Source organism: Galleria mellonella, unplaced genomic scaffold (genome assembly GCF_026898425.1).
Source record: "Galleria mellonella isolate WM207_F2 unplaced genomic scaffold, CSIRO_AGI_GalMel_v1 utg117, whole genome shotgun sequence".
NCBI classification, from domain to species: Eukaryota; Metazoa; Arthropoda; class Insecta; order Lepidoptera; family Pyralidae; genus Galleria; species Galleria mellonella.
Genome location: NW_026441980.1, coordinates 5,256,935 through 5,283,607, shown reverse-complemented (window position 1 = coordinate 5,283,607; position 26,673 = coordinate 5,256,935). Strand labels below are relative to the sequence as shown.

Below are 26,673 nucleotides of genomic sequence, written 5' to 3'. Positions count from 1 at the left end.
CGAATATTGAAAATTAAACTTTATGGCTTTTATATCTTTGCCATACCCGTTGGACCAACGATTAAGTGTTACTGATTGTCATAATGACAGTGACATAATATGATTGTTACTCAAAAATTTGTATATCATTCTCCAGATTTCTGCTTTACTTTCTATTTGGAAGATCGAAGTGCTATTGTATTCTAAAATAAAATCGCCAGGAAGTCTTCCGCGATGTCCGAGATGGAAGTCACGGAAGGCAGTAACGATTGTTCCAATGATTTAAGTGTGTATCGGTTTCTAGACCATTTCATTATAAATTATTAAAATGTTATCATAACAGATGTTAACCTATTGTTTTTAACCGGCTACTTTTTGTTTATTTCTACGTCATGTGTGTTTATTTCAGTGCTTTTAGACCGCGTTTTTCTCCGACTTGGCAATGCTGACACTGATGATCAACTGGAGAGCTGTCTCACGAGGTTTTTGCCTCCAGTTATTTTGAAACTATCGTCGCCTCATGAACAGGTTTGTATTTAAAAAATTTAAGCTGTGGCTGGCACAGAGCCACCTATATAATCACTAAAATAAGGCAAATAATGTCCACAAAATTCTGTAATTAGAATAGAACAATATTTTTTATTCAAATTTACTTGATCACAATAATTTTTAAATGGCCATTGGATGTGGAGGAATAGTACAAATGTTACTGATCTTTTGAAATAACAAAAAAAAAGTCTCAGCATAATGGCTAATATAGATAAGAGGAAAACATGTATACTATGCTTTAGTAAACATACAATTTTGACTCTACCTACAATGTACATACTATAAGAGTGTACATTGATGGTAGAATAATACAAGTAGTATTCAGCTATAAATAACAAATTCTAAAAGTTTAAAATAGCTTTAAAATAATATAAATATAATATTTTTTTTTATTTTATTTATTCATAAACAAAAATTTGTATTTGAATGTCATAGTAGATACAATAATTTCATACAGTACATAAACAACACATACAACTAGATTGAGAACTTTGTTTTTGAAGCTGTTACATTGTTATTTATTTTAAATAATCTACAAAACAACAATAGTGTTTTTAAGTAACAGCAAACAGTTATTATTAATTATAATATAATATAAAGAAATAGATTTTTTGCTAGTCTGATAACAACCAAGTTGTGTTAAAATTATTACACAAACACCTCTAAATGAAATTAGCAAAAAAATTTAAACATTTAATAAATTAGTAGATGTTGCATCAATTATTTGTTTGTCTAAATTTTAATTAAGTTCTAAACAAACTATGCCTATTTATACATATACATCTTTATATTTATAGAAAATCAATATTATGTGTGTGAATAATTATTTTGTCTTTATACTCAAGTCTTCTTCAGTGTGAGCATGGTACCTACAAAAACATGAACATAAGTTTTAAAAATAATATTGATATTTAATATTGAAGGTTCGAACCAAAGTGATGGAGTTACTGGTCCATGTAAACAAGCGTGTGAAGTGTCGTGCAGATGTACAGTTGCCTGTGCAAACCCTTCTACAGTTGTATCGGGATCCTACAGCCAATAGTTTTATTATTGTGAGTATAAATATATTAATTTTGTTTTGTTAGTTAACAATAATTTTATTTATTCTTTTTTTTCAAATGTGGATTTTTATACATATTAATAATTCCAAGTTAAATTATATACAACAAAGAAGTTTTATAGTAGTATAATAAAGAAGTTTTGTTTTGTGTTCAAAGCATAGCATAATAGCACAATTAAACAAATTTTGTATGTCAGATTCTGGTGAAAAGTGTGAACTATATTCAAATATTATGTACCATTCTTTATACCACTTTTCAATCAAAATAAAGTTTCTTACTTGTATTTTGAAGCAAGACATTTAAGAGACTCATATTATTCCAGCTACTGTAAAGAAATATTAAAGAACTAAGAATGTATTTTAAATACCCAAAGTGATGTAATTTCAATTTTTTATTTACTGTACGTGTTTTAGTTCTAAATTTCTAGAGTTAGTCTTGTATATTTTATACCTATTAAGTGTGATAATTTTTTTTATAACATTTATTAAAAAACATTTTCTTTTTTTACAGAATTTCTCAATTATTTATATAACAATGGGCTTTCCAAGATTGCCTCGTGATCAGCAGTTAAGTTTAGCACCTTCTTTACTGGAAGCATTAGAAAACAAACCTCAGGGACATCAAGATTCGTAAGTCAATAACTTCTATTTTTTTTTATTTACTGTTGTTATGGAGTCTGCTTCATTTAATTTCATTTACAGGTTATTAATGCTTGTTATGCCACTTTTGGGTGATATCAAGGAGGCTAATTTAAATTTAAAAGAGAAACCGAAGGTTGCTTCATTGATACTGAAGTTTGCAACGGATGTTCTTTTGTTGCCATACAGGTAAACATTATATATACATATATTTAAATCTCAATAAATATACTTGATGAACAGAAAATAAATCTTTACCCATCTGTAGTAACACTGACTATTCAATTTAAAATGTATATTTTTATTTTTAAGGTTGAAAGAGGTATAAACTCTTCTCTCATAAATTATCACTTTTCAAAATTGTACAAAATATAACAATAGGTGATTGAACTGGTAAAAAGATTTATTCTAAATTGAAATTTTTTCTAGGGCCCTACCAAATGCTGGCGAAAGTGACTTTCAGGTACCACCAGGAATGAGCATGAGGACCTATAAGAGGATTGTGGATAAAAATCAACTGAATCCTAATCAGTTGGAAGAGGTATTATTTTAAGTGAATAGTGAGTAGTCTTCAGAAATGACAATATAAGAGGAATATCTTGGTCAGATGGGATACAGTTGCTACTTTATATTGGTTGGGCCTACAGCTTGTATGCTATTCCAAGTATCATAAAGTTTTTTTTGCTATAGACAAAAGAAGACCATAGTTGAATAATAGTCATACTGTATTATAAGTATTTATATTGGTGTATTCTTACATCAAGCAAACTTAGCAAACTTACATCTTATATTAGTAGTTGTTTAATTAGACTCAGACTCGATAAGAGCCTTTATTCAAAATACTGTATAAAAAATCAATCAGAAATACCAAAAATTGTTTTTGAAGATTTTCTGATATTTCTGTTGTTGTCATATTTTAGTAAGCTTCGATTTAAATGTAACTCTAAATTTATTTTTTCATAGATGATATTATAATAGATGGTTTTTATTATACTTTATAAAATTGTGTGTGCAGATGAAACTTTCGATAGTGAACTTCATAAGCAAGGATATATTCAACAATAACGACATTCTGCTGACTTTGATCGTGTCTGCTGCTGACTCGCGGTTCAGTGTGGCTAATCATGCCAACAGCCCTTTGATAAGGGTTAACAGGTACTTGTACATTTTTTAACAATGTATGTCAATAGTATTTACATAGATGGTGCTATTTTTTTACCTTTTGATGCTTTAACTAAAAGTCTTAAAATTTGGTATATATGTAGTATTGGAGTAGAAGAAACAAATTAATTTTGGACATATATATAGTCACAGGTACAGCTTATAATTAATTGAAGGTCCATTATGTGATAAAAAAAAATTATGCTACTAAGTTTCATGTGAATTTTTTAATTGTCATTGTATATTATGTTTATGTATTATGGTTTTGGTGCAATAGAGAGTTAAATAAATATGAAATAAAGATTCGTAAAAATCGTTAAGCATATACTACGAGTTAAATGTTAAATTAGGATGAGAAGTGAGCTCGAAAGTAAGAGATTTTAATTTCAATAGCTAAAATATATTTTATTTACAGTTAGATTTTTTTTTATACATATGCATAATGTTGTGTTGAATGTACAGTTCCGTGGATTGGTCGCAGCCGGCCGTGGTGGCGCCACTTTATTCGTTATATTTGGGTACTTGGGGAGGATTGAAAGTGCCACCAGATGATCGCAAGGTCGGTTCTTATGTATTTTTTTTATATATATTTTACAATTATTTACATTGATTTGTCTTATAAACATAGTTGTTAATTTATTTGGGGGAAATAAGTATAGACATAATGATTATTATTATATAATGTAAATTCAGATAAAATTATTTCCTTGTAATATTATAAATATCTGAGGTTGGAATGATGTTTGAATATTTATTTAATCTAAATAGCTGATTCATATCTGAAAAGTTTGGTTCATACATTAACATCTTTCTATCTTAATTCACGCGGGCAAAGCTGCATGATACCATTATATAAAAATATATTCGATCTGGACAGGAATTAATCAAGGATTTTGTAAGAAATGATACAAAGTATGTACTTAACTTAGTTTCACATGTTGTTTAAATTAATATTATATTGCAGGTTCCAGCATGTACAAGACTGCGTCTAAAACTGATACAGTATTTGAACAAAGCAACCGGCCCTGCTATTATGTTCCCGCATTGTGTTCAGGTTATTTTTTCTTAATCTAGGTTTTGTATTGCTAATCTAAACTTCATTGTACTCTAACTTACTAAGGTGTTACTTTACAAAAACAATTTTTACAAGGTTTTATTTCACTTGCAATTTGTTTGTTTAGGTCATATCTTGCAAACTAAATTAGAGCCAGTTCCAGCAAAATCATATGTGATTTTGCTAAAATTTCTTCTCTAGTTTTAGTTCTGGTGCCAATGCAATATGTAATACTCAATATTGTAATATTTTCAATATGGCCGTCGCCTAAAGAGTACCTTTTAGTATCTAGTATCATATGAATAGATGAACTAGATCAAACATTCATAAATCTTCAACAAATTCACCTTAATTAAAGTGTATATTTTTTTGCAGGTTGTATTTTCATCATTATTTGATCCGAATACGAATTCACGTCTACGAAACAGTGCACTCATGTTTCTGCTCAACGTCATCAATGGGTGAGAGGATGTCCTAATAATATTAGGGCTTCAGGGAAATCATTGGGCACTAAACTAATGAAAGGGTTCAGAACATTCAGGTTTAAAAATAATTACAAAAAAGTTATCGTTATGTGACTATAACTTACGCTCTAAATCTAAACCATACGTATTGACATCGTACACATTTATTTATTTATAGGATCACATTAAAAAAAATACGATACATGCGTTAAAAATAATCATATATTTGTTTACATGCGTAAAACGTATTTACCTGATTATAAATCTTATAAATCTTATAAATAATACATACTAACGCACGTAATATATTTATTTACCTGCATTTACATTCATATAACGTACTCTACACTAATCCGCACACGCACGCACGAGTCCATGTATGTATACAATCGCACGTACACACACGCATTTACTCGTTCGCGCATACACGCTCACGTACACACACTCGCATATGGAATACATGCATCCAACCTTCACGCGTCCATATGGCCGCATGCCCACATATGATAATAAAATGCTCACATTATTCCTTATTTTATGTTTATATTTAGACATTTTAAATGTTTATATTTAGAAAATGGGTACTGATATATAGATAGTACGCATGTAGGTGAGTGTGACCCTACTTAAAATAAGCATTTTTGTGGTTATTATAAGGTTCTAATTTTGTACTGTAAATAACGAATCGACTTAATATTTTATATTTAACGAACATTTAAAGAAATATTTTTTCTTTTAATATTTCATAGTAAAGTACATTGTCAGAGGTTTACAGTGATTTCCCTTAAAGCTTATATATATACATAAGTATTTACAATGCGTTTAAAATTTTAATCTCATCGTTTATATCTCATATATTGTATTAACAATCAACCACAATATTATGTTTTAGTGGTGACGAGGCCCAACTGAAGAAAGTAGCGACAGTGTTTCTACAGGGTTTGCTCAAGTTAATTCGATCTGAAGAACATGCCGAACACCAGCCCAAGGCTTACATGTGCTTAGGTTTGTTATTGGTGTATTTTAAATATTTATTAAAACATTCTCTAGCTGACTCCATTAAAAATTACCTTAAGATTTATATTTTTTCATTTACCGCCATCTCAGAAGTTTTATGGACTAGGTAGACTTTTAAAGTGAATAAATCATCATATTACGTATATCTACTTTGAAGGAGTAATCTTTTTTTGTATGTATCATGAATAAGCCATGCAGTTTTTAGTATAATTTGGTGTGGGTGGAGAATAGTAATTAAAAATGACAACATATGTATGAAGAATATTATGGGCACCACAAAATATTCTGTGATGTCTGTAGCTTTATGTTTATAGGTGACTGTATTCATTTAACATTAACTTGGTAGTTTTATTTGTATTGTTACGTCTTTTGTTTATGTTAGCTGCAAATATCTCTTCCTCTTTCCAAAGATTGACTGGTAGCGAATGATTTGCCGTTTTTTGTACCTTCATAATACTAATTAATAAAGTTTAAATTATTATGTTTCTAACAGGCAGACTGGCAATGAAGTGTCCTGAGAGTATCAACAATCAGTTTGCTTTACTGGAGGAGCTCGTGAAGAAGATTCCGGAGGCGGTTCCTGAGATGAAAACTGCACTCAGAGACGCGCTTCTGGAGATGGCAGTCGCTTATAAAATCTCACCTGAAGGTAATAAAGTTAAAAAACAAATAATATTCTTTTAAGTACTTATACAACAAAATACTTTTTATTACAAGTTTTTTTAGTTTGTTTAATAAATAAAAGGAGATTTTAAATATTTTTAGTCACAATACTATCGCCAGCTTTATTTTTGGCAATAGTATGGAGTCTATTTAAACTCGTAAGGTACAATGTGATTTTATACTAAATGGAGTAATAATATAGTAATGTAATTACTGATTTCAGCCAGTAATTTGCTTAAATGTATGTAAGCTTGTCATAACTGATGAACAAGTTTCAGTTATGTTTTTTTTAATGAATTCGATTATATGATGTTCAAATTTGTTATTAGAGAAGCCTGCAGCATCATCTACAGCCGAAGGTCCGAGTACATCGCAGAGCAGTAAAATGGAAGTGAACAAACCAGCGAGCCCATTTGATGAACCACAAGCCTTGGCGCTTTTTGCTTTACTTGACCAGTAAATATGCTTTCTATCCGCTCTGAACATGCTGAAAATTACGAACATTCATTCATTCATTATTTGAATGGGGTCATGATAATGGAATTGGGGCAGGAGGGAAGGGGGGGGGGGAGGAATCTTGCATATAAATATCTTCAAATTTTACTTACACGGAGAGGGCCTAAGAAAATCTTACGTCTATTAAAAATAAAATTAAGTATTTATTTTATATTTAAAAGGAATATAACATAAATAATTATTTTTATTTTCCTAATTTTATTATGTATTATTTAGGGGATCGGGGAACAGGAGCGTACCGCTATAAGTTTAGTGAGAAATCTTACCAGCGCAAGAGGGGCGTCTGAATTTTTAACATCACCTCACATTATTATGTGATTGAAATTGGCTTTTTGCATTTGGTATTCTATTCACTCCATGATATACAAACAGATAAAGTAGCTGTTATATAACCAAAATAGCGGTAATTGTGTGGTGCGTACTTATTATTATTTCATTACAGCTACATGCACAGCGACGAGTCCATGATACGCTACGTCGCTATGAGATATTCGGCGACTGTGTTCCCGCAGGACTATGTGCCCTCCAGATACTTACTTCTGCTAGCCAGCGGTGACAGGTGATCATTTATTTATATTTGTATTATCGTATACGCTATTCGAAGTGCACTAGTAATGGCCAATTAGCCTGCATATACGGCGTGGGAATGTACAAGCAAAATTATTTAAGTTACAAAATATGTGAAATTTAATTTGAAAGATTTTTAAACACAAGTATAGTATTTTCTAGTTCTTTATTTGGTTATTGTATTCTCTATTTTAAATTATTTATTTTAATATAATGAATTATAATTTTAGTCAAGATGAAATATCGACTGAAGCTCTTAAATGTTTATATGGAACATCTCGTCCAAATGAAATTGAGGATGTGGTCAACAACGTGTCAAGGAAGGAGACAGCTGTTGTTAATATAGATGAGGATACCTCTAAGAAAGAAAGGGACAGAACACAGGAAGTGGTGGAATTTAAAGTGCCGAAATTTAGAGACGTTGTTAATTACATATGGGAGCAAATGCAGAAAAGGAAGACGGGCTCCAATTCTAAACATAGATTCGTGATCGGAAATCAAGTGTTGCAGTTTCATCCGCTGACATACCAGGAGGTGAGGTCATAAATTCCAATTTATGAATTTGTCAATAATTAAAAGTAAACTTTATAGTAGCTCTTTCAGAAGATTTATTTTGTCTATTTTTTATGTATATATTTTTGGGATATTATTTTTTATTTTGATGACAGTTCAGAATCGATTTAATAAAATTAACATTTAAAAAGATATGGTTATTCATGTTAATCTCAAATAGGTGCTAAATGTCCCCAGATTCTGAGGTACATGCGCATGTGCTTGAACAGAGATGCAGACCTGCAGGACTGCTCGAATCATCCAAATGGGACCTCGCCGCTCCTCACCAAATACTTCTATGACAACCTGCTCGATACCGAAGTACTGGAGAGATACTTATCCATGATCACCACTATACTGACAGCCAGTCCCGGTACGTATACTTAGACGCACACATATTATATTAATTGACGTATAACTATATCAGTAGCTAGGTCCTCAAACTAGGCTACCCTGTGCCATGAGAAAGCAACCAGCGAACATCACGAGATATATTCTAAAACATTCAGACTGAAGCAGCTTTAGAGAAGTTAGTTTCCTAAATTTGCTCAACTGAGAATTAAACTTGCAACTTCATTTACTTTTAGTAATGTGCTTCACACTATGAATAGTCAATATTATAGGATAATTTATTATTTGCAACAGATTGATGGTTAGCTGGTGAATGTTCTGAGAAAGAAATTATATATATATATATATATATATATATATTTATTAATTGTATTTTCAATAATTAAATTATATGTGAAGTTTCGTTATCGCTTAATTGACATTATACACAAGTTTTATTAACAAAAAAAGTACTAGTTGTTTTAATATGGAACTGAGAAGTACACATACAGTATCCATTTATATAACTTTATAAACTAATGTTGCAAATAGTCAATCACAAACAAAAAAATACTAGTTGTTTTAATATCGAACTAAGAATTAAACATAATACAGTATTCATTTATATAAGTCTATAAACTAATGTTACAAATAGTCAATCACAAACTTTGTGATTATTTTTAATGTTAAAAGTTTCCTAAGCACATATTATATTTTAATGTAATAACTACTGGTTTAACCTACGTGTAATTAGATTTCGGAATTAATTCTTGATCCTTAGTCATGAGCAACTATGACACGAGCACGAGTCTGATTGAGGAGACTACGGAGCCCAGCCGTTCATACCCGAAGAGTTCCGAACACCATCTTTCTTATCTGTGACGATCCCGCAAGCGCCTACAGTTCGCGCTCAGCGGACCAAGGCACGCAGTGACGTTCGTGCTCGTTTCACAGTCGCTTATGACCAAGGATCGCGAATTGATTCTGAAACTAGTCGAACCTTTTTGTGATTCTTATCACTTTTATAAAATAGAGAAACGAATTTTAATTATATAGATTTTAAAAATGTATCCTAATTCTAATTTCAGAAATAATGCCCTTAACTTGTTTCCTCGATATTGTCGGCTGTGTGCCAGAGAAAATGGCCAGCAAATATGCCAATTTACTGCCATTCCTGAAGACTCTATTTACGACTAGCACCAAGGAGGAGATCAGAGATACTGCCGCGGTGATTTACGCGATTATCACAGTGAATACAAGCGATAAAACGGCGATTGAAAAAGAGATTACAGAGTTCGTGGTACAGGGACAAGGGAATAAGAATTTGGAAAGCCAATGTGGATATCTGTGTGCGTTTGCGCACATTTCTGAGAGGTGTGTCGTGATGGTGAAAAAAGGAAAGTTTGGTGGTAAAGGTTTTAATGCCGCGAATTGGGAACCATTTAAACAGGGTGTAATATGTTTAGGTAAGTAGGTATATATTTTTATTATAGTAATATTTAGTCATTAGAAGTGGCTAGTAATGATGGATACGATAGTTACTGTAGGCATCGGATTTTATTGTCCTTGGCGACAGTTACCGTTTGCCATCAGGTTAGCTATAAACTTGTTTCCCATTTTAAGTTCCATAAAAAAGTTTACTTGGAAGTGGTTAATTGAATTGACGGATTTTCCGGATAATATATTTACGTATTTTTGTAAATATTATTGGTAATAAAATATTTTTAACTAAAATATGTATTTGAAAACTTTATGAGGTTCATGCTGACATTCGATATCTGAATCACCTAGCTATAGTCAGGCATATTAATTGTTTTATCATCGTTTTCCTTAATTGTGATAATAGCAAATTATTTCAGCTAATTATTTAATTAACCCGCAAACGCTACTGGTCAGCACAACATGTTCTGCAATATCGTTACTCGCTCGCTGCACTGGCTTGCCGCTACCTAACTCCACTGCGAAACAGGACGCACTCATGGAAACCGACAACCCGTTCAACATCAACAAAAGTGAGACGGAAATAGTGAACGATGACGTCATCACTAAATTCGCAGTAGCAGACAAGTTGTTTAAAATAGTGGGCAATGCGAAATTGCCGTCGAAAGTAAAAGAGAAAGCGCTTTACACGCTCGGTTTGTTATGTTGCGGCGAGAGGTTTCCGTTCCCGAAGCAAATTGTTAAAGGTTTCTTGCAGATGGCTAAAGATGTAAGTATGTTTGGTTGACTATTTCATTTGTAGCATGAGTATACTAGAGACATTAAAATTAACAACTGTTTCTGTATTGCCGACTTGTTTCTTCTCTAAGTAAGCGGAACGCGCTTACGTACAGTCAGCAACAAAAGTTTATTCCGTCTAGATTTCCGTAACTCCTAAATATAGTTGTATACATATCGCCCAACAGGATTTGCTAAAATCGATAAAATTAGCTAAATTTGTTCAACAACTTATGTCTTGAATGTTGTATAAATATTTTGAAAATCTGGCTACTAGTACAGTTACATCAGCAGATCATATAGAATGAAACATATTATGATTCGTGTAAAGGGGTTATTTTTGCCCCTCATTTTATCCCCGCAGGAGTTTGATGTCTATTAGTTTTTTACATTATTGTTCCTTATTTTCAGAGCAAAGAGTTTGAGATTCACTTGCAGATTGGTGAATCTTTAGTCCTGTGCGTAGAAGGAGTTAACTCCAACGAGAATAGAGATCTATGGACAGAATTACCTAAAGAGGTAGAATGTTTTTCTTATGTAACTATGTATTTTATATGCATATATATTATCATTAGAATTTCCGAACGTAAAGTTATATAATGTTAAATTTAAAATAATTACCACATCACTATATGAAAATATCGATTTAGATAATAGTGATGTGATATTTATTTAAAATTACATATTACTCTAACATATCTAAGGCTTAGGATCTTTTTCTATCTATCTTTATGAATATTGAACTCCAAACATATGAATATACATAAATGTTTATTTTTTCTAGGGACCCGATAAAATAACAAATCAGGAGGCGTTGAAAGAAAATGATGAGCTACTTGAGTGGTTGCTGCAGGAGCTATTCAAAATCGGGAAACATCCCCATCCCCATTCCAGACAAGTGTGTGACTTATCATGTTAACGATTCGTTTTTCTTTTCTTTAATATCATTAAAATTACTAATTACTAACATTACTATATATCTAAATTTATACTAATTATAAATAATATACATGAGAAGGCAAACAGTAATTATAAAATTAATAAATCAAACGGAGATTTCGTACAAAATAGTTGACGTGACAACCTCTGTTTCACCTATTTCAATCACAAAACAGTTTATTGCTTGTGTTTCTGTGAGTTGTTTGAAATATATGGCCGCTATGTTACTGGATACTGTAAACCAAGATCTTTATTGTGGTGTTCGTTTAACAAAAGGCGGATTGTAAGGTTGGTTAACACCATTATGTAAAAAATATTAAGCTAAAATGAATTAATAATAAAAAATAAATTACAGGCGACAAGTATATGGCTACTGGCACTGCTCAAAAACTGCCCGGAACGTGTCCCTATAAAGAACAAGCTGCAAGTACTGCAGGATGTCTTTATGGACTTCCTTTCTGAGAATAGTGGTAAGCTAAATGTATAAATATTGGTTATATTATATTTTTGAATAGATATTAGATTTATTTAAAGATATATTTTATCAATTATTACTGAGACTGGCAGGGGGGAGAGGTGAGGGAGATAGAGGGGTGGTCAGAGAGAGGGTGAGATAGACAGGAAGTATGTGAGCTTTCTTTAATAAAAATATTAATTAGAAACACTCAAAGATTGACCATCATCATTAGTACTAGAAGTTCTACACCTTTCCATATTACACATATATGCATATTATATACATATGCATATTTGATATTGTCCACCTGTTTCAGTAAAATAATCAATAATCGTATTATGATAATAACATATTATTATCTTTTTATTGAATTAAAAATTATTTTAAAACATCCTAAGATTCATGAGAAATCTGTAATATTTAAATGCTTTTTTTTATTAAGTTTTGTATACTTATTATGTTTTTATTTTTAAAGATCTTTAATTTATTGGTTGAAATTTCATGTATCTAAATATTGAAGGTTTGAATATTACATTATTATATTTACTATTATAATATTACATTACTATTATAGCGCAAAAGAATACAAAACCTACTAAACAGTAGCTTAAATATGTTTGATATTTTTATTATTAAGAACACAATCCGAATTACATTTTATTAAGCGCTTGTTTACACGTTAATAATTCATTTCACAGAGATAGTGCAAGATGTAGCCAGCAAAGGTCTGAGTCTTGTATATCAGAACTCCGACGAGAGTCAGAAACAAGCTCTGGTGTCCCAGATTATAGATCAGTTGACAAGCGGCAAGCGGTCTGTCACACAAGTCACGGAAGACACCAAGATATTTGAAGAGGGCCAACTGGGGAAAGCACCTACTGGGTAATTCTTCTTTTTTATTTTATATATTTTTTTTATTTGATGGGTGAAAATAGTATGGTAACCCCGCCTGTGCTAACGGTATACGCTGGCGGAGCACCAGTGAAGGGTGATAGATGAGAATGAAAACAGGCCAGTTAGCCCATCATAATGAATTCATCAGGAATTAACCATGATAGTTTCCAAGAAAAACCATGAGGAGGTCGACCTGGTTGGGTATATTGCTAGCAATGGGATTCTCAGTCTCCATTACTAACAATCCCTTTCCCCCCTCTTTTATTTTTATAGATCACCCATACTTGTGACGTAACTTTGTCTGTTACCTGTTTTTTATTATAACATTATAATCCTTATATTCAACATTTGGTTTAGAGCTATTGTTAAATTTTTCCATCTTTTTAAATTATTCTTATAAATTAACAATTGTACTTAAAGATAAATTTTAGTATTTATTTATACATTGACAAATGTAGGACACTACGATAAATACATCCTTTATCTAGTTAATTGACAATTGTCACACAAGTTCAGCAAATTTTTCATTTAAATTGATTTAATAGTTTGCCCATAAAATTGTAACACACCGACAGACAATTTTTTTTTATTGAACTTAGAATGTCAAACTAGCTGACGGCCCACCTGATGGGAAGTGGTATCCGTCGCCTATAGACATGAGCAGTACCATGGACATAACAGAGTATACTGTTTCGTCCATGATACCCCCCATGCGTTGCCATTCCTGAGGACTCAGATGTTATTCCTCTGTACCCAGTAAATTCACGCCATATCCCACTCTTCAAACCGAAATGTTTCTGCATATTAAACATAAGTAAGGTTTACTACTAGTTATGTGAAGGTAGCGCCTAGTACTACTAGCTGTACGCCTAGTAATACTAGTAGGAAGCTAGTATATAGAATTACGTATGAAATAGTTTACCAGCGGTGGCGGTTTCTTGTCTTTCTAAGTAGCAATTGTTTTTTTAAATAACATTTATTTTTAATGTTGATTTTTGCAGAGGGAATCTTTCCACATACAAGGAGTTATGTTCGCTAGCTTCAGATTTAAATCAACCGGATCTGTTATACAAGTTCATGCATTTAGCGCATCATAATTCTGTTTGGAATTCTAAAAAAGGTAAGTTTTTTTTCAAAATGTCTCCTACTAATATTATAAATGTAAAAGTTTTTTTTATGCAACTTAGAATGGCAAACAAGCTAACGGCCCACCTGATGGAAAGTGGTAACCGTCACCTATAGACATAAACAGTACCAGGGACGTAACAGAGTATACTGTTTCGCTTATGATACCCCCCATGCGTTGCCATTCCTGAGGACTCGGATGTTATTCCTTTGTACCCTGTAAATTCACGTCATATCCCACCCTTCGAACCGAAACACAGTCATGCAAATACAACTGTTTTACGGTTGAAACACGAATGGGACAGAGGTACCCAAGCAAACGACTTTTTTTTACAAAATCTCCCTCTGGTAAATTATTGTTATGTTTGTTATTTAATCGCGCTCAAAGAGCCTAACGGATTTGAATGAAATTTGGCACACGGGTAGGCTATATTCTCTTTTTAGATTATTTAAAATGGCAAACAAGCTGACAGCCTACTCGATGGAAAACGGTAACTGTTGCTGATAGACATGAGCATTACCATGTACATCATAACAGTGATGTGATGACAATGATACTACATATATTACCATTCTTGAGGACGACGGTGTCATGCTATGTACCTAGTAATTTTACTGCCATATTACATGTTTCAAACCGAAACCCAGCCATGTGAGCACAGCTGCTTCATGGCAGAAATACAGGTCAGACAGAGATACCTAAATAGACGACTTGTACAAAATCTCTGATGGCATGTATGCGAGTGTTGTGAACACGAGATGTGCCGCTGGCGGCAGGCGCCGCGTTCGGGTTCCAGTCGATCGCTCGCAGCGCGGGCGCGGCGCTGGCGCCGCAGCTGGGCCGCATCGTGCCGCGCCTGTTCCGCTACCGGTTCGACCCCACGCCGCGCATACAGAACTCCATGGCCGCCATCTGGCACGCCCTCGTGCCCAACACGCATGCCACGGTTCGTATTTAAAGTAGTAATTTCACTGTAAAGGCTTTTTACAAGCTTTTATTTAACATGCTTTCATATGCGTATCTTTCCGATCAGAATTTGCATTTAATAATCACTAGTTAGTGGGGGAAAAAGATTCTTAATAATGAGGATTTTAATCTCCATTGCTAGCAAAAAATAGTTTGTCAGGTCAACCTCCACGTGGTTACCTCTGAAAACCATCGTGATTAATTATTGTAAAATTTTCGCGATAGGCTTAATGACTTGATTTTATCCTCACCTATCCTCCCTTACGGGTGATCTGCCGGTGTATACCGATAGCGCAGGCGGGGTTACCATTTCATTATCATCCATTCAAAAATAACTACTAGTTGGTGTCTGATAGTGTTGAAATTTAGCATACTAATGTAAGTTCAGTTACAATACAATGTTATGATACCATCAAGTTAACAGTAAAAAAGAAACTGGCATGATAATACCAGTAATGTGGTGTTAATGGATTGCTGTGTTATTCTATATTTAAGTATAAATACTATTGATAATTTACATTTTTAGTTGTTTTTGGGGATTTGGTATTGAATGAGACTTTAATTTGTTAAAGGTACAAAAATATCATAAAGAGATATTGGACGACTTGGTAGCGAACTTGACTAGCAACCAGTGGCGTGTAAGAATGTCTTGCTGTAACGCTCTCGCTGATTTGTTGAGGTAAGTTGATATTAATATCTGTCACTTTATTTATATTTATAAGAGCTGCGCTTTTGTCGATAGAGCTGTTGCCACTCACTACAATTTTCATCGAGTCTCTTCACCTCTTGATATGACATGACATCAACTTTTTTCTTGATTTGTCTTATGTAACTATGCCATGGTCGCCCCACCCTTCCCTTTCTTCCTTCTATTATAACGTTCATAAGTCAATCGTGTCGTATCACGTGTTCCAACATTTTTTTCTTTTCTTAACTGTCACATGCAAATATGTGACTAGCAGGTTATATAAAATATCAAAAATTGTTTTTATATTTCGATCAAGGAAATTTGGGGAAAATAAGTCTGTAGGGAGTTTTAATTGTCATGAATAAAAGGGTCACAACGGAAATATTAAAGTTATTATATGAAGTCTGTATTACCATCAGTCTCCCGGCTCTTTAGACAAGTGGCTTGAGTTGGAATGAGACATCCAACATTGTTATTTCATTCTATCTCACAGACTTGCTAGCGATATCGATTCCATCGATGAATTCGTTTGCCACATGACTAGAGGGTCAGGTCAGATCTAAAGTAGAAGAGATCGCAAAACACCATTATGTAAAGTACTTATAGAAGTGACACAGAAAATAAGTTCTCTCGAATGTATTTTCGGTTTTTGCTGTAGTTTTGACTGATTTTCCACGATAAAAGAGACTCAAAAATCCGACCGAAAGTAACCGAAACAAAAAGTTCGGTCGTGCTATAAATCTTTCAACTATTATTTGAACCTACATACATAGGGACATGTAGCACCATCTTTTTAATATATAAAAATCTCGGATCACGGTGTTCGTTCACACTAATGGCCGAATGAAATTTTGTAAATGTGTATTGTTTGCTTCGATTTGAGAGATAGGATATTTTTTATTCCGATAAAACATCAATCCGCTAGGGGGCTAATAGTTGTTATTAATCTGTAGAGGTGCGGCGAGCCTGCAGAGTTCACTAGACCAGCTGCCGACAGTGTGGGCGCAGCTGTTCCGCGTCATGGATGATGTACACGAGGGTACTCGCAACGCTGCCACCTCCACAGCCAACGTACTCTCCAAGGTACTAACCTCTCTACCTTGTACATAGTACCATAATTATCATCATTCCCACACTTAATGTCCACTGATTAACACAAGCATCTTTTTATAGAATAATTTTATAATTTATTTTTTAGTATATGTAACACGTTTAATATATGGAATGAACTCCCTGTAGAGGTTATTCCAAGAAACTACAGCAAAAAAGGTATTAAAGTGTCGGCAACGCGCGCGTAATACCCCTGGTATTGCAGGCGTTCATAGGCTACAATAACCGCTTATCATCAGGCGAGCCTTATGCTTGTTTGTCACCTCAGTGCTATAAAAAAGTCACTTGTTTACTACAAGTAACCATTTTTGTTGCTATGCACATGCGATACGCAGGAACCATAAGAACATTCTATAAAATCCGAGGTCTTGCAAAAGAAAATAATGGCAAAACCTCTGGTATAGTTAATGTCTATGGGTTACCGTAATCACTTACTATCAGGTGGTCCATGCAGCTTGTTTGCCATCTTTCACATAATAAATATTATAACAGTCGACTTCCCGGTCCAGAGTCGGCTACAATATGTATTTTTTATAAATATATAAGTTATTGATGGTACAATACATTCTACAGCTATGTATCCGCGCGTCGGACGTGAGTCAGGGCAAGGACGGAAAGCAGGTGGTGTCAGTGATCCTGCCTGTGTTGCTCGACACTGGCATTACGAATCTCGTCAGGGAGGTCCGCAGCGTCAGGTGAGGTGGTCGCACACATTTATTTATTAATTTATTTATTGCATTTCATATTATAGTTGGTAAATATTGAAACAGGTTCAATTATGGACCCTGTTGATATAGCAACTAGGAGAGATTACATTATTTGCTCCTCGAGTAGCGGGAGGGGCTAGGGGAGGAAGTTGTTAGTAATGGTTTACAAATTCAAATAACTTTATTTTATTTGAATACATAATATATAAATATTGTTCACACTTCACCAGAATCTGGCATACAAAATTCATTTCTTTATATTATGATCATATAAATCGAATGTCATATATTTACAGTGGCAACATATTTACTTATTAATAATACATATAGTACATTTTAGTGGTTCCATATTTTTTTTTTTAAATTTTGACTTTTTTGGCTGATCTGGCTTCAGTCATCTCTTTCTGGTACGCCAACAGCGTATAGCTATAACGAAATACCTTGTAGTACGAGAAAATAATATGAAGTGATATTTTATCAGATGATTGCATAAAAGTGGTTGCTCGTGTTTGTTGTTAAGCAATTTACAGTTTCAAGGGTGGGTCATCATCATCATATCTGCCGTTAAATATCTACTGCTGAATATAAGCCTTCCCTATAGGGGGAGAGGGAGGTTTGCCAACTTATTGCAATACAGTGCATTATTTTAATGTCCGTAGTGCCGTTCATGGCTGTAGATGGCCGTTTTTCTATCAAGTGGGCCATCAGCTTGTCATTTTAAATTTTAAGAAAAAAAAATATATAAAAATTATTCCAACAAACATCGTGATGTTCGTATTTTCTTTAATCAATCAGAATTTAATACCGATTGAACACTTGCAGCTTACAGACAGTTTCAAAACTAGTGACGGCAGCGGGCGATAGCCTCAAACCCTTCTTATCCAAGCTGATACCTGCGCTGGTGGGTGCGGCAGGCGAGCTGGAATCGGCCAAGCTTTCCTACTTGAGTACTGCGCTCGCCGACAGCGGCTCGCGCGAGTTACTGGACGACATGCGCGCTACCGCCGCACGCCATCACTACACCACCGACACCGTCGTTAAGGTATGTACTTCCTATTACACCTGTCTTATCTGCAGTGGATTAAGTCATTCGACTTTACCACCGCACTGGCCGACAGCAGCTTGTGGTAGATATTTATAGTAGTGGCACTAAAAAAGTGTCAGCCCACGTTAGCCTAAAATATGTTTAAAAGTGCGTATTTAATGTTTGTCTATATATATATGACGGTCGTAGTAAACTGTAATTTGAAAATTAGCAATGATACAACAAACTACAACAAGTGGTAAATCTTTGGAGACCGCTACCCTTGTTTTCACAGGTCACGGGATTTAATTGACTCTGGCTTTAGGCTTTCCAGAACTTCTATCTTATTATGAATAATAATTATCTTTAGAACTGGGTTACCTGGTTGTCTGAGTAGCATCCTTTTTGTGTTATCTTCTGATTTATTAATATACAATATTAATCGACAATATTAAAATTAAATTTCGATACGGAATCGACGTTAATTATATTTTTTTTAAGTCTGCTATCATATTTGTTAACATATTAGTATATCCCTGTTATAAGGCGCTGTTTCTCTAATGTTAATATATCAAATTGAAATTTTGATTTTAGAGATTTAGAGAAATGGCAACTCAGAATCGACTCCATTGCCAATTAAACTATAAACATAGGTACGAGTATATTTTTTTTGTGTTGTTGTTTGATATTTATTTTATACTTTATTGCATCAAGTAAAAAAAAAAATAATAAATATAGTAAATATTAACGAAAAGTGATACAAAAGGTGGCCTTATCGATAAGAAATCTCTTCCAGACAAGCTTATTGTTATGACAATGTTATTGCTCCTAATTATTTCTGAAACTTTCATTTTATGTGATATTTGAATGGTTTGTTTATTCTGAAATAAAAATGAAAGTAATGCAAGAACTAATTAGTAACGGCTAGTGTAAATATAATTTTATTTCACAGTGCATGCCCTACGTCGACATCGATGTAATTAAAGAGATGCTACCGAAGATGTTAGAGCTGATGAAGTCTCCACAACTGGGTACCAAGGTGGCGTGTTGCCACTTCGTAGTGCTGGCGGCACACTACCTCAGGGCGGAGTTGGAACCTGTGGCCGGGAAGATCATGTCCAATCTACTGAACGGCACCTTCGATAGAAACGCCACGGTTAGGAAAAATTATGCCGAAGCACTTGGTCAAGTGGCTGCATATGCGAAGGTAAGTTTTGGGTTTTTGAAACATCTGACATAATTTCATTAATGTTCAATTTTCTTTTGCTTTTAGTTTTTGAAAGTTTCAATATATATCTCCTTAGTACAATATATTTACTGTGTGAAGAAGATATATCGAATCTTGTAGTATAATTGATTCTAATTTTAAGCTCGTGAAGTGATTGTAAAATGACATTAATTTACTTTATAATTTATTTTGTAGCCTCAATCAGCTGAGAAGTTGATGAAGAAATTAGTGAATTTGTACGAAACAAAAGAGGACGATATATCGCGGTCGGCAATCGCTCTCACCCTAAAGTCAGTGGCCAAAGCCAAGATAGAACACATCAAAGACAACGAAGAAGTATTGGCGCCTATGGTCTTTTTGGCTATGCATGGGCCTAAGGATGATGGTTAGTGTTGGCGCTTTAATTTTATAACATTTAATTATATTTGTTTAAATATATGTAATGAAAAATATTCAGAGATGAACACTCCAAGAAACACTATATTAAAAAAGATTGTAAAGTAAGTTAGAGAGTATTGACCAGGTGGTGGAGATTTAAATTCTAAATTTAAAGCATTTCAAACTTTTAATTTACCTGTCAAAGGCATGATCATTATAAGGTGCATAAGAAAATTAGAAAACTGACTTTAATTTATGGAAAATTATATAGAACTATGTATTATGAGAATTATTTATTGTTAATGTATCATTAGATTCATCAACCGTGGAGATGTATGAGGAGATATGGACAGACATAAGTCCAGCGCGGGAGAGCGGCATTCGACAACATCTTCCGGCGATACGAGAAGAGATAGAGAAATCTCTCAACTCTAGTAGTTGGACGAAGAAGATTCAGGTACGTTACATATTTATTTAAACAGTTAGCAATTTTTGTAAATTGTTATATAAATATATATATATATATATATATATATATATATATATATATATATATATATATATATATATATATATATATATATATATATATATATATATATATATATATATATATATACACGATTATCTACACTTTGAAATACTCTTTTTATAGTCAAGTATTAGAGTAGACGTTATTTAGCATTATGGACTAGGCAGAGTACTAAAGGCTATCTTTTCTCAACTTTTGTTTTATCCAATTTTTTTATGGAAATAGGTATCCCTGGCAATGTGAATCGTTTTATGTTTAGGGATGAAAAGTGAGGACGAAAAAAATTGTGCATGTTGTATTCACTTTTAAGTAATAGTACATTTAGACCTCAAACTCTTTTTATTGAAATTTAAAATAAATAGAACAATTGTCTGTGATCCTAGATAAATAAGACCGGTGTATATCTATATATGTATATAAAAAAATGGTAAATTTTATGAACTTACTGTGTTTGTCGTTTCCGACAATCGTATCAACTTAAAGTGGAAGTCTTCTTTAGGTGGCGTACGGCGTTTCTGTTTTACATATATATTATCATCATATCAGCCGTTATCTGTCATGACTCATGAGGAATGGTCTTGAGCTGCCTGTATTCAATCACAGCAATGCATTTGAAGTTGTCATTCCATCTAGTGCGGGGTCGTCCTACACTGCGTTTGTCCATACGGTATTGCCATATACATATGTATAGACATCGTTTAAAAATTAACATAAGGTTTAAAAATAATAAAGTTGGGACAGTTGGTCTATTGTGATGAATTCATCAGGTATTAACCCAGGGCATCGAGAATTACTTAATTCAGTATATTGCTTGTAATGGGGTGTAGCGGCCTCCATCATTTCTCGGCGCTATGTATTTATTTGGTTATTGTCATCGCGAGCAGGGCGCGTACGCGATAATAACAGTGAGCAAGGAGTGCTCGGCGGGCGTGGGCGACCAGCGGCCTCCTCTACTGCGGGCGCTGCTGGCCGCCGCGCACGGGAAGACCTTCGCCGGCAAGGAACACCTCCTGCAGGCCCTTGCACAACTCTGCCAGTCAGTATATCCACTATATAGTAAGCAAGCCCAGATCTAGATATTTTGGCGGTTCGGACAAAATTAATTTTGTCGTTCCCGGCACAAACAATTTTAACAAAATAATGAATGTATTACCTTATAATAAACTCTTTTTGCTATTCTGGGTAATCGCATTTCTTGACTCAGCAATTTAGCTGTTCTAGTAAAGTAATAATTATAATAATTGCCGTCCTTTTAAATAGTCAGTAACTCCTACTTTTAAGCGCGAATTTTTTCATAAAAGGGGATATAACTTACTATTACATTGACTATACAGTTAATTATTTGAGGGAGAGGGAGACTTTGTACAAAAGTCTATTGCTTGGGTACCTCTGTCCCATTCGTGTTTCAACCGTGAAGCAGTTGTGTTTGCATGGCTGTGTTTCAGTTTGAAGGGTGGGATATGGCGTAAGTTTACTAGGTACAGAGGAATAACATCCGAGTCCTCAGGAATGGCAACGCATGATGGGGTATCATGGGCGAAAGAAATAGTATACTCTGTTATGTCCATGGTACTGATGGTTACCACTTTCCATCACATGGGCCGTCAGTTTATTTGCCATTCTAAGTTGTATAAAAAAAAAATTATGTCAAATATTCTTATTCTTGCTCTGGTGTTTATATGTTTTGTCTCTTACAAGAACTTGACGATGACAGAGTAGTGACAAGTTATATTTTTATCCCATCATCAAATTAATAATTAGTTCTGCGAAGTGATTCTTAAACAGAATGTTTTGTTTTTATAAACTAGAGTAAAAGAAGGCGAGGCTCCTATTCCCGCGTCGCTAGTGTCGGACTGCCTCAACGCGCTGGTAGTGGAGTGTCGCAAACAAGAGATGGTGTACAAGCGGCACGCTATCTCGGCGCTGGGGGATGCGCTCGCGGCGACCGGCTGCGACCGCTTTAACCAAGTCTACGAGATCGTGAAGGTCATATTGTCCAAGGTCAGTCGCATTGCTCAAGTTAAACGCTGCAGAATTTATTTATGTGCGCGTCGTAAAGGTTTTACAAAAACAACAGAATTTATACAACGAGATTGTATAATTTCTTACATTATAAAGTGTAGTAGTTAGTATGTTATACCAAGTCTATGATATTAATTACTTATTCTTTCGCATATTAAACTCGAGTACTAAATTTGTTATACGCCAATGTTTTATCTTCTATTTTGAGATGCAAGGTTAACAAAAATGGTTTCAAATATGTATAATAATAATAATATAATAATAAAGCCTTTATTCTCTGACCACAATTTTACTTTAACTTACATGTTACTTATTACTAAACTAGCTTACTAGCAACCATTATGTTGGTCAGGTTGTCTGTCGACATAGGCCTCCCCCAATTGATTCCACTTTCCTCTATCCCTAGCTGACTTCCTCCATCCTTTAGGTAAATCGTCCTCCCATCTTTTGATTTCAAATATCTATAGTATATATCAAATATGTATCATATATGTATAATAAAATTATGAAATATAATCGTAATTAATATTCATAGATACGAGGTTTGTCCGGAAAGTACGTATAAAAGTTTTTTAAAAATTTTATTTTACAATTATTCAGGTAAATCAATTTTATCCCCTTCAAAGTACTCCCCCTGTGACATAATGCACTTGTGCCAACGCCGTTTCCACTGTGAGAAGGCTCCTTGAAAGTCCTCTGGTTGTAGGTTTCTCAGCTGCCCCGTCGTAGCTTTTTTTATCTCATTTATGTCCCCCAAATGCCGCCCCCGAAGTACCAATTTGGTTTTTGGGAACAAGAAGAAGTCACACGGGGCCAAATCCGGCGAATAGGGGGGGGGGTGTTCGGTCACCGTAATGGAATTTTTACTCAAAAACTCACGGACAACAAGAGAGGTGTGGGCAGGGGCATTGTCGTGGTGAAGAATCCAACGCCCCTCTCGCGCCAATTCTGGACGAACTCGTGCCACACGAGCTTTGAGGCGTCTGAGCACATCGACGTAGAATTTTCCATCAACTGTCTGGCCTGGAGGGACGAATTCTTGATGGACAATCCCCCGAACATCGAAAAAAACAATCAACATTGTCTTGACATTTGAGCGGGATTTTCTTGATTTTTTTGTTCGTGGTTCCCCGGATGTCTTCCACTCTTTGCTTTCACGGCCATTCTTGCCGAGTTTCGAGAGAAACTTGATTACGACGCGCTGCTCTTCAACGGAAGCGGGCTCCATGCCGACGGGGTTTCGTTAAGAGGTAACTTCACAGATGGCGTGACAAGCCAGTTCGCACCGCACGGCGGTCAGACCAGAACTGAAGCATTGTTAGGGACATAAGGAAGAGGTCCTGCGCTTACCTGGCCTCCCCACTCCTCTTTCTCGCATTCCAGAACACTTTTATACGAACTTTCCGGACAGACCTCGTACATGACATGTTTCTATAGATATATACTTTTGTCCTTAGGACGAATCATCAGTTGGCAAGGAATCAGATGAGGAGGACAATGAAGGTGCTCGACAGAGGAGAGAACAATTGACTGCATTAAAAGAAGCGGCTTATGAACTCTTAGGCAAAGCTTGGCCAAAAGACCAAGAGACACAAGGTAATAATATTATTTCTGAATAACACTATGCAAGTAGATGTATTTTATATATTTTTATATATATAAATACATCTTTATTCACCTCATATCAATAATCTAGAATTCACTATTTGTGACATTATGATGGAACTTGATTATATTTGTATCAGTGATATTATTTAGTGCTTTTTCTACTATATTTATTACAAAATGATTTTGTTTAATATTTTTTTATATACGCCTTATTAAAAATTTTACGATACAACAATAAATAATATAGCAATAAAAGTATTTTAAATAATATAATTATAATCAATATTGCCTTCTCTATCTCCTTTTTTTTTTAAATTGAAACAAATTGGGAAATGTTTGATCTAATTCTTCTAATATTGTGTGTCAACAGATAAATATCAAGACGTGTTCTTTGAACATTGCGCACAGTCGTACTCGTCGAGTTCAAGGTCGACGCAACTGGCCATCTTGACGTCCATCACGCGCGTATTAGAGAGGCTCACCATATTGAGCACTGACGAGCCCATGGAGACGGACAACGTGTCCACAAACAACAGGGATAAGTCTATAGCTAATGTCACGGAGCATATTTCATTCATCGTCGATTACACGTTGAGTAAGTGTTAAAAGAATTTGTATTTAATGCACTGATTAAATTGAAATGTAACGATGATGATGATATAAACAAATGGTCAAAACTCTACTAATCACAACTTTATAATAACAAGGATGTTAAGAGACTTTTATATTGTAAAAAGTTCATATTAAGAAATTTTATTGTGCATCCAAAAAAAAAAAAAAATGTTTTGCATGTATTATTTTGAGACTAAGTTCTAAGACTAATAAAAGTAATATTAAAATGTTTGTATGGGTCTTCTGTACCGGTGTTATGGATTTCGTTATTGTATCTGCTTACTGCTTATAATAAATTCTAATTAACATTATGTTTTATTATAGAAAACAGCAATCAAGTAAGGCACCGGAGAGACGCCCTGAATATAATGGAAATACTTATAAAACAATTAAAAGGTAATAAACTGTATGCAAGTTTGATATTTAAGTCGCGTAATAATGAAGTGGGTTGTATGGAAAGATAAAAGATTTATGAACAATAAATCTCAATAAGACATTATTGTTTTGTTTACTCTGCTTATTCTATAAGGAAACTGATGTGAAAATAGGAATGTATATTAACCCTTTGAGTGCCGACGAGTGCCATCGCGCTCGTGCGCATTGCAACTAAAAGTGCCACGAGCGTCATAGCGCTCGTGAAATCAGTCGCTGTTTAGCTTGCTGTAAAAAAATATTAAAATTGAATAATTTTTGGAGGAGATACAGTTTTTTTCAGAGGCAAGGGTAAATGACATCAACACGACAAAGATTTCTTTGGCATTTTTAAGTAGATATGAGTAAAAATCAATGGCACTAAAAGGGTTAAATAATCTTCTATATTAAATAGGGCATAAATATTTGAAAAAAAAAAAATACTGTACTTTTCAACAGACTATAAGAAAAAAGGTTTTCGGTTGTATTTTTTATATGTTTGTAAGTTTATAACTCGCGTTGGTTCTAAACCTATGTGGAAAATTCTTTTTTTATTTGGTAGGATATACCCACAGATTGGTTCCATAGAAATTTTACCAAAATCAGTTCAGTATTTTAATTTTTAAGTGAAAAATAACTGGTTTAGCTACAATAAATGTCGATTTTTGTGGTACACAATTTTTATTAATTGACATCAGTAATACGTTTGGTGTCTATTCAGTATGATTTCGATCGTTTGACACAAATCATCTTGTCGGTTTTTAGCAGTTTTTCGGCATCATAGTACTCAATAAATTGACTGCTATTTTTACCTGTTATTACCTATTACCTTCCAAACCTGAACACAGCATACAATTTTACCCTTTGTGTTGATATAATAAAACGTTAATTATTACGTCAATAAAATTGTACCTTTTTTTACAGATTTGAACAGAACAGTAGAATTAAATAAATTAAAAGAAATATACCAGTGTTACGCTCAAGATCTATCAAAGGATTCATCACATGAAATTAGAACCAAAGTTGATAGTATCAAAGTTCATTTTAAGTAGAAAATGTGTAATTTTTATTTATTCACAGTGGAATCGTAATAATAAAATGAATTTATAAAGAATTTGTTTTGAATATTTCTTTATTATATATTTAGTTGTTTACCAAATAGTTGCAAACGTGCATTTTCTTTTCTTTCTACTAGAAGTGGTC

The 26,673-nt window shown here is 33.9% G+C and overlaps 1 protein-coding gene across 1 annotated transcript; it reads left to right on the top strand.

The window, feature by feature from the left end:
* The first annotated feature begins 105 nt into the window (after positions 1-105).
* LOC113511801 (proteasome-associated protein ECM29 homolog) lies at positions 106-26,584 on the top strand. Its single transcript, XM_052894907.1, has 37 exons — positions 106-265; positions 389-507; positions 1,452-1,580; positions 2,100-2,218; positions 2,291-2,416; positions 2,657-2,768; positions 3,243-3,382; positions 3,851-3,947; positions 4,353-4,442; positions 4,818-4,903; positions 5,799-5,911; positions 6,417-6,572; positions 6,916-7,042; positions 7,545-7,661; positions 7,900-8,203; positions 8,420-8,594; positions 9,640-10,017; positions 10,411-10,760; positions 11,180-11,287; positions 11,553-11,666; positions 12,063-12,177; positions 12,863-13,046; positions 14,060-14,178; positions 14,961-15,130; positions 15,723-15,829; positions 16,792-16,921; positions 17,522-17,643; positions 18,478-18,697; positions 19,632-19,886; positions 20,103-20,292; positions 20,600-20,742; positions 21,702-21,853; positions 22,626-22,818; positions 24,297-24,435; positions 24,818-25,042; positions 25,384-25,455; positions 26,395-26,584. The coding sequence occupies exons 1-37, from the start codon at positions 214-216 to the stop codon at positions 26,520-26,522; spliced, it is 5,676 nt and encodes a 1,891-aa protein (XP_052750867.1). The 5' UTR covers positions 106-213; the 3' UTR covers positions 26,523-26,584.
* The last annotated feature ends 89 nt before the right edge of the window (positions 26,585-26,673 follow it).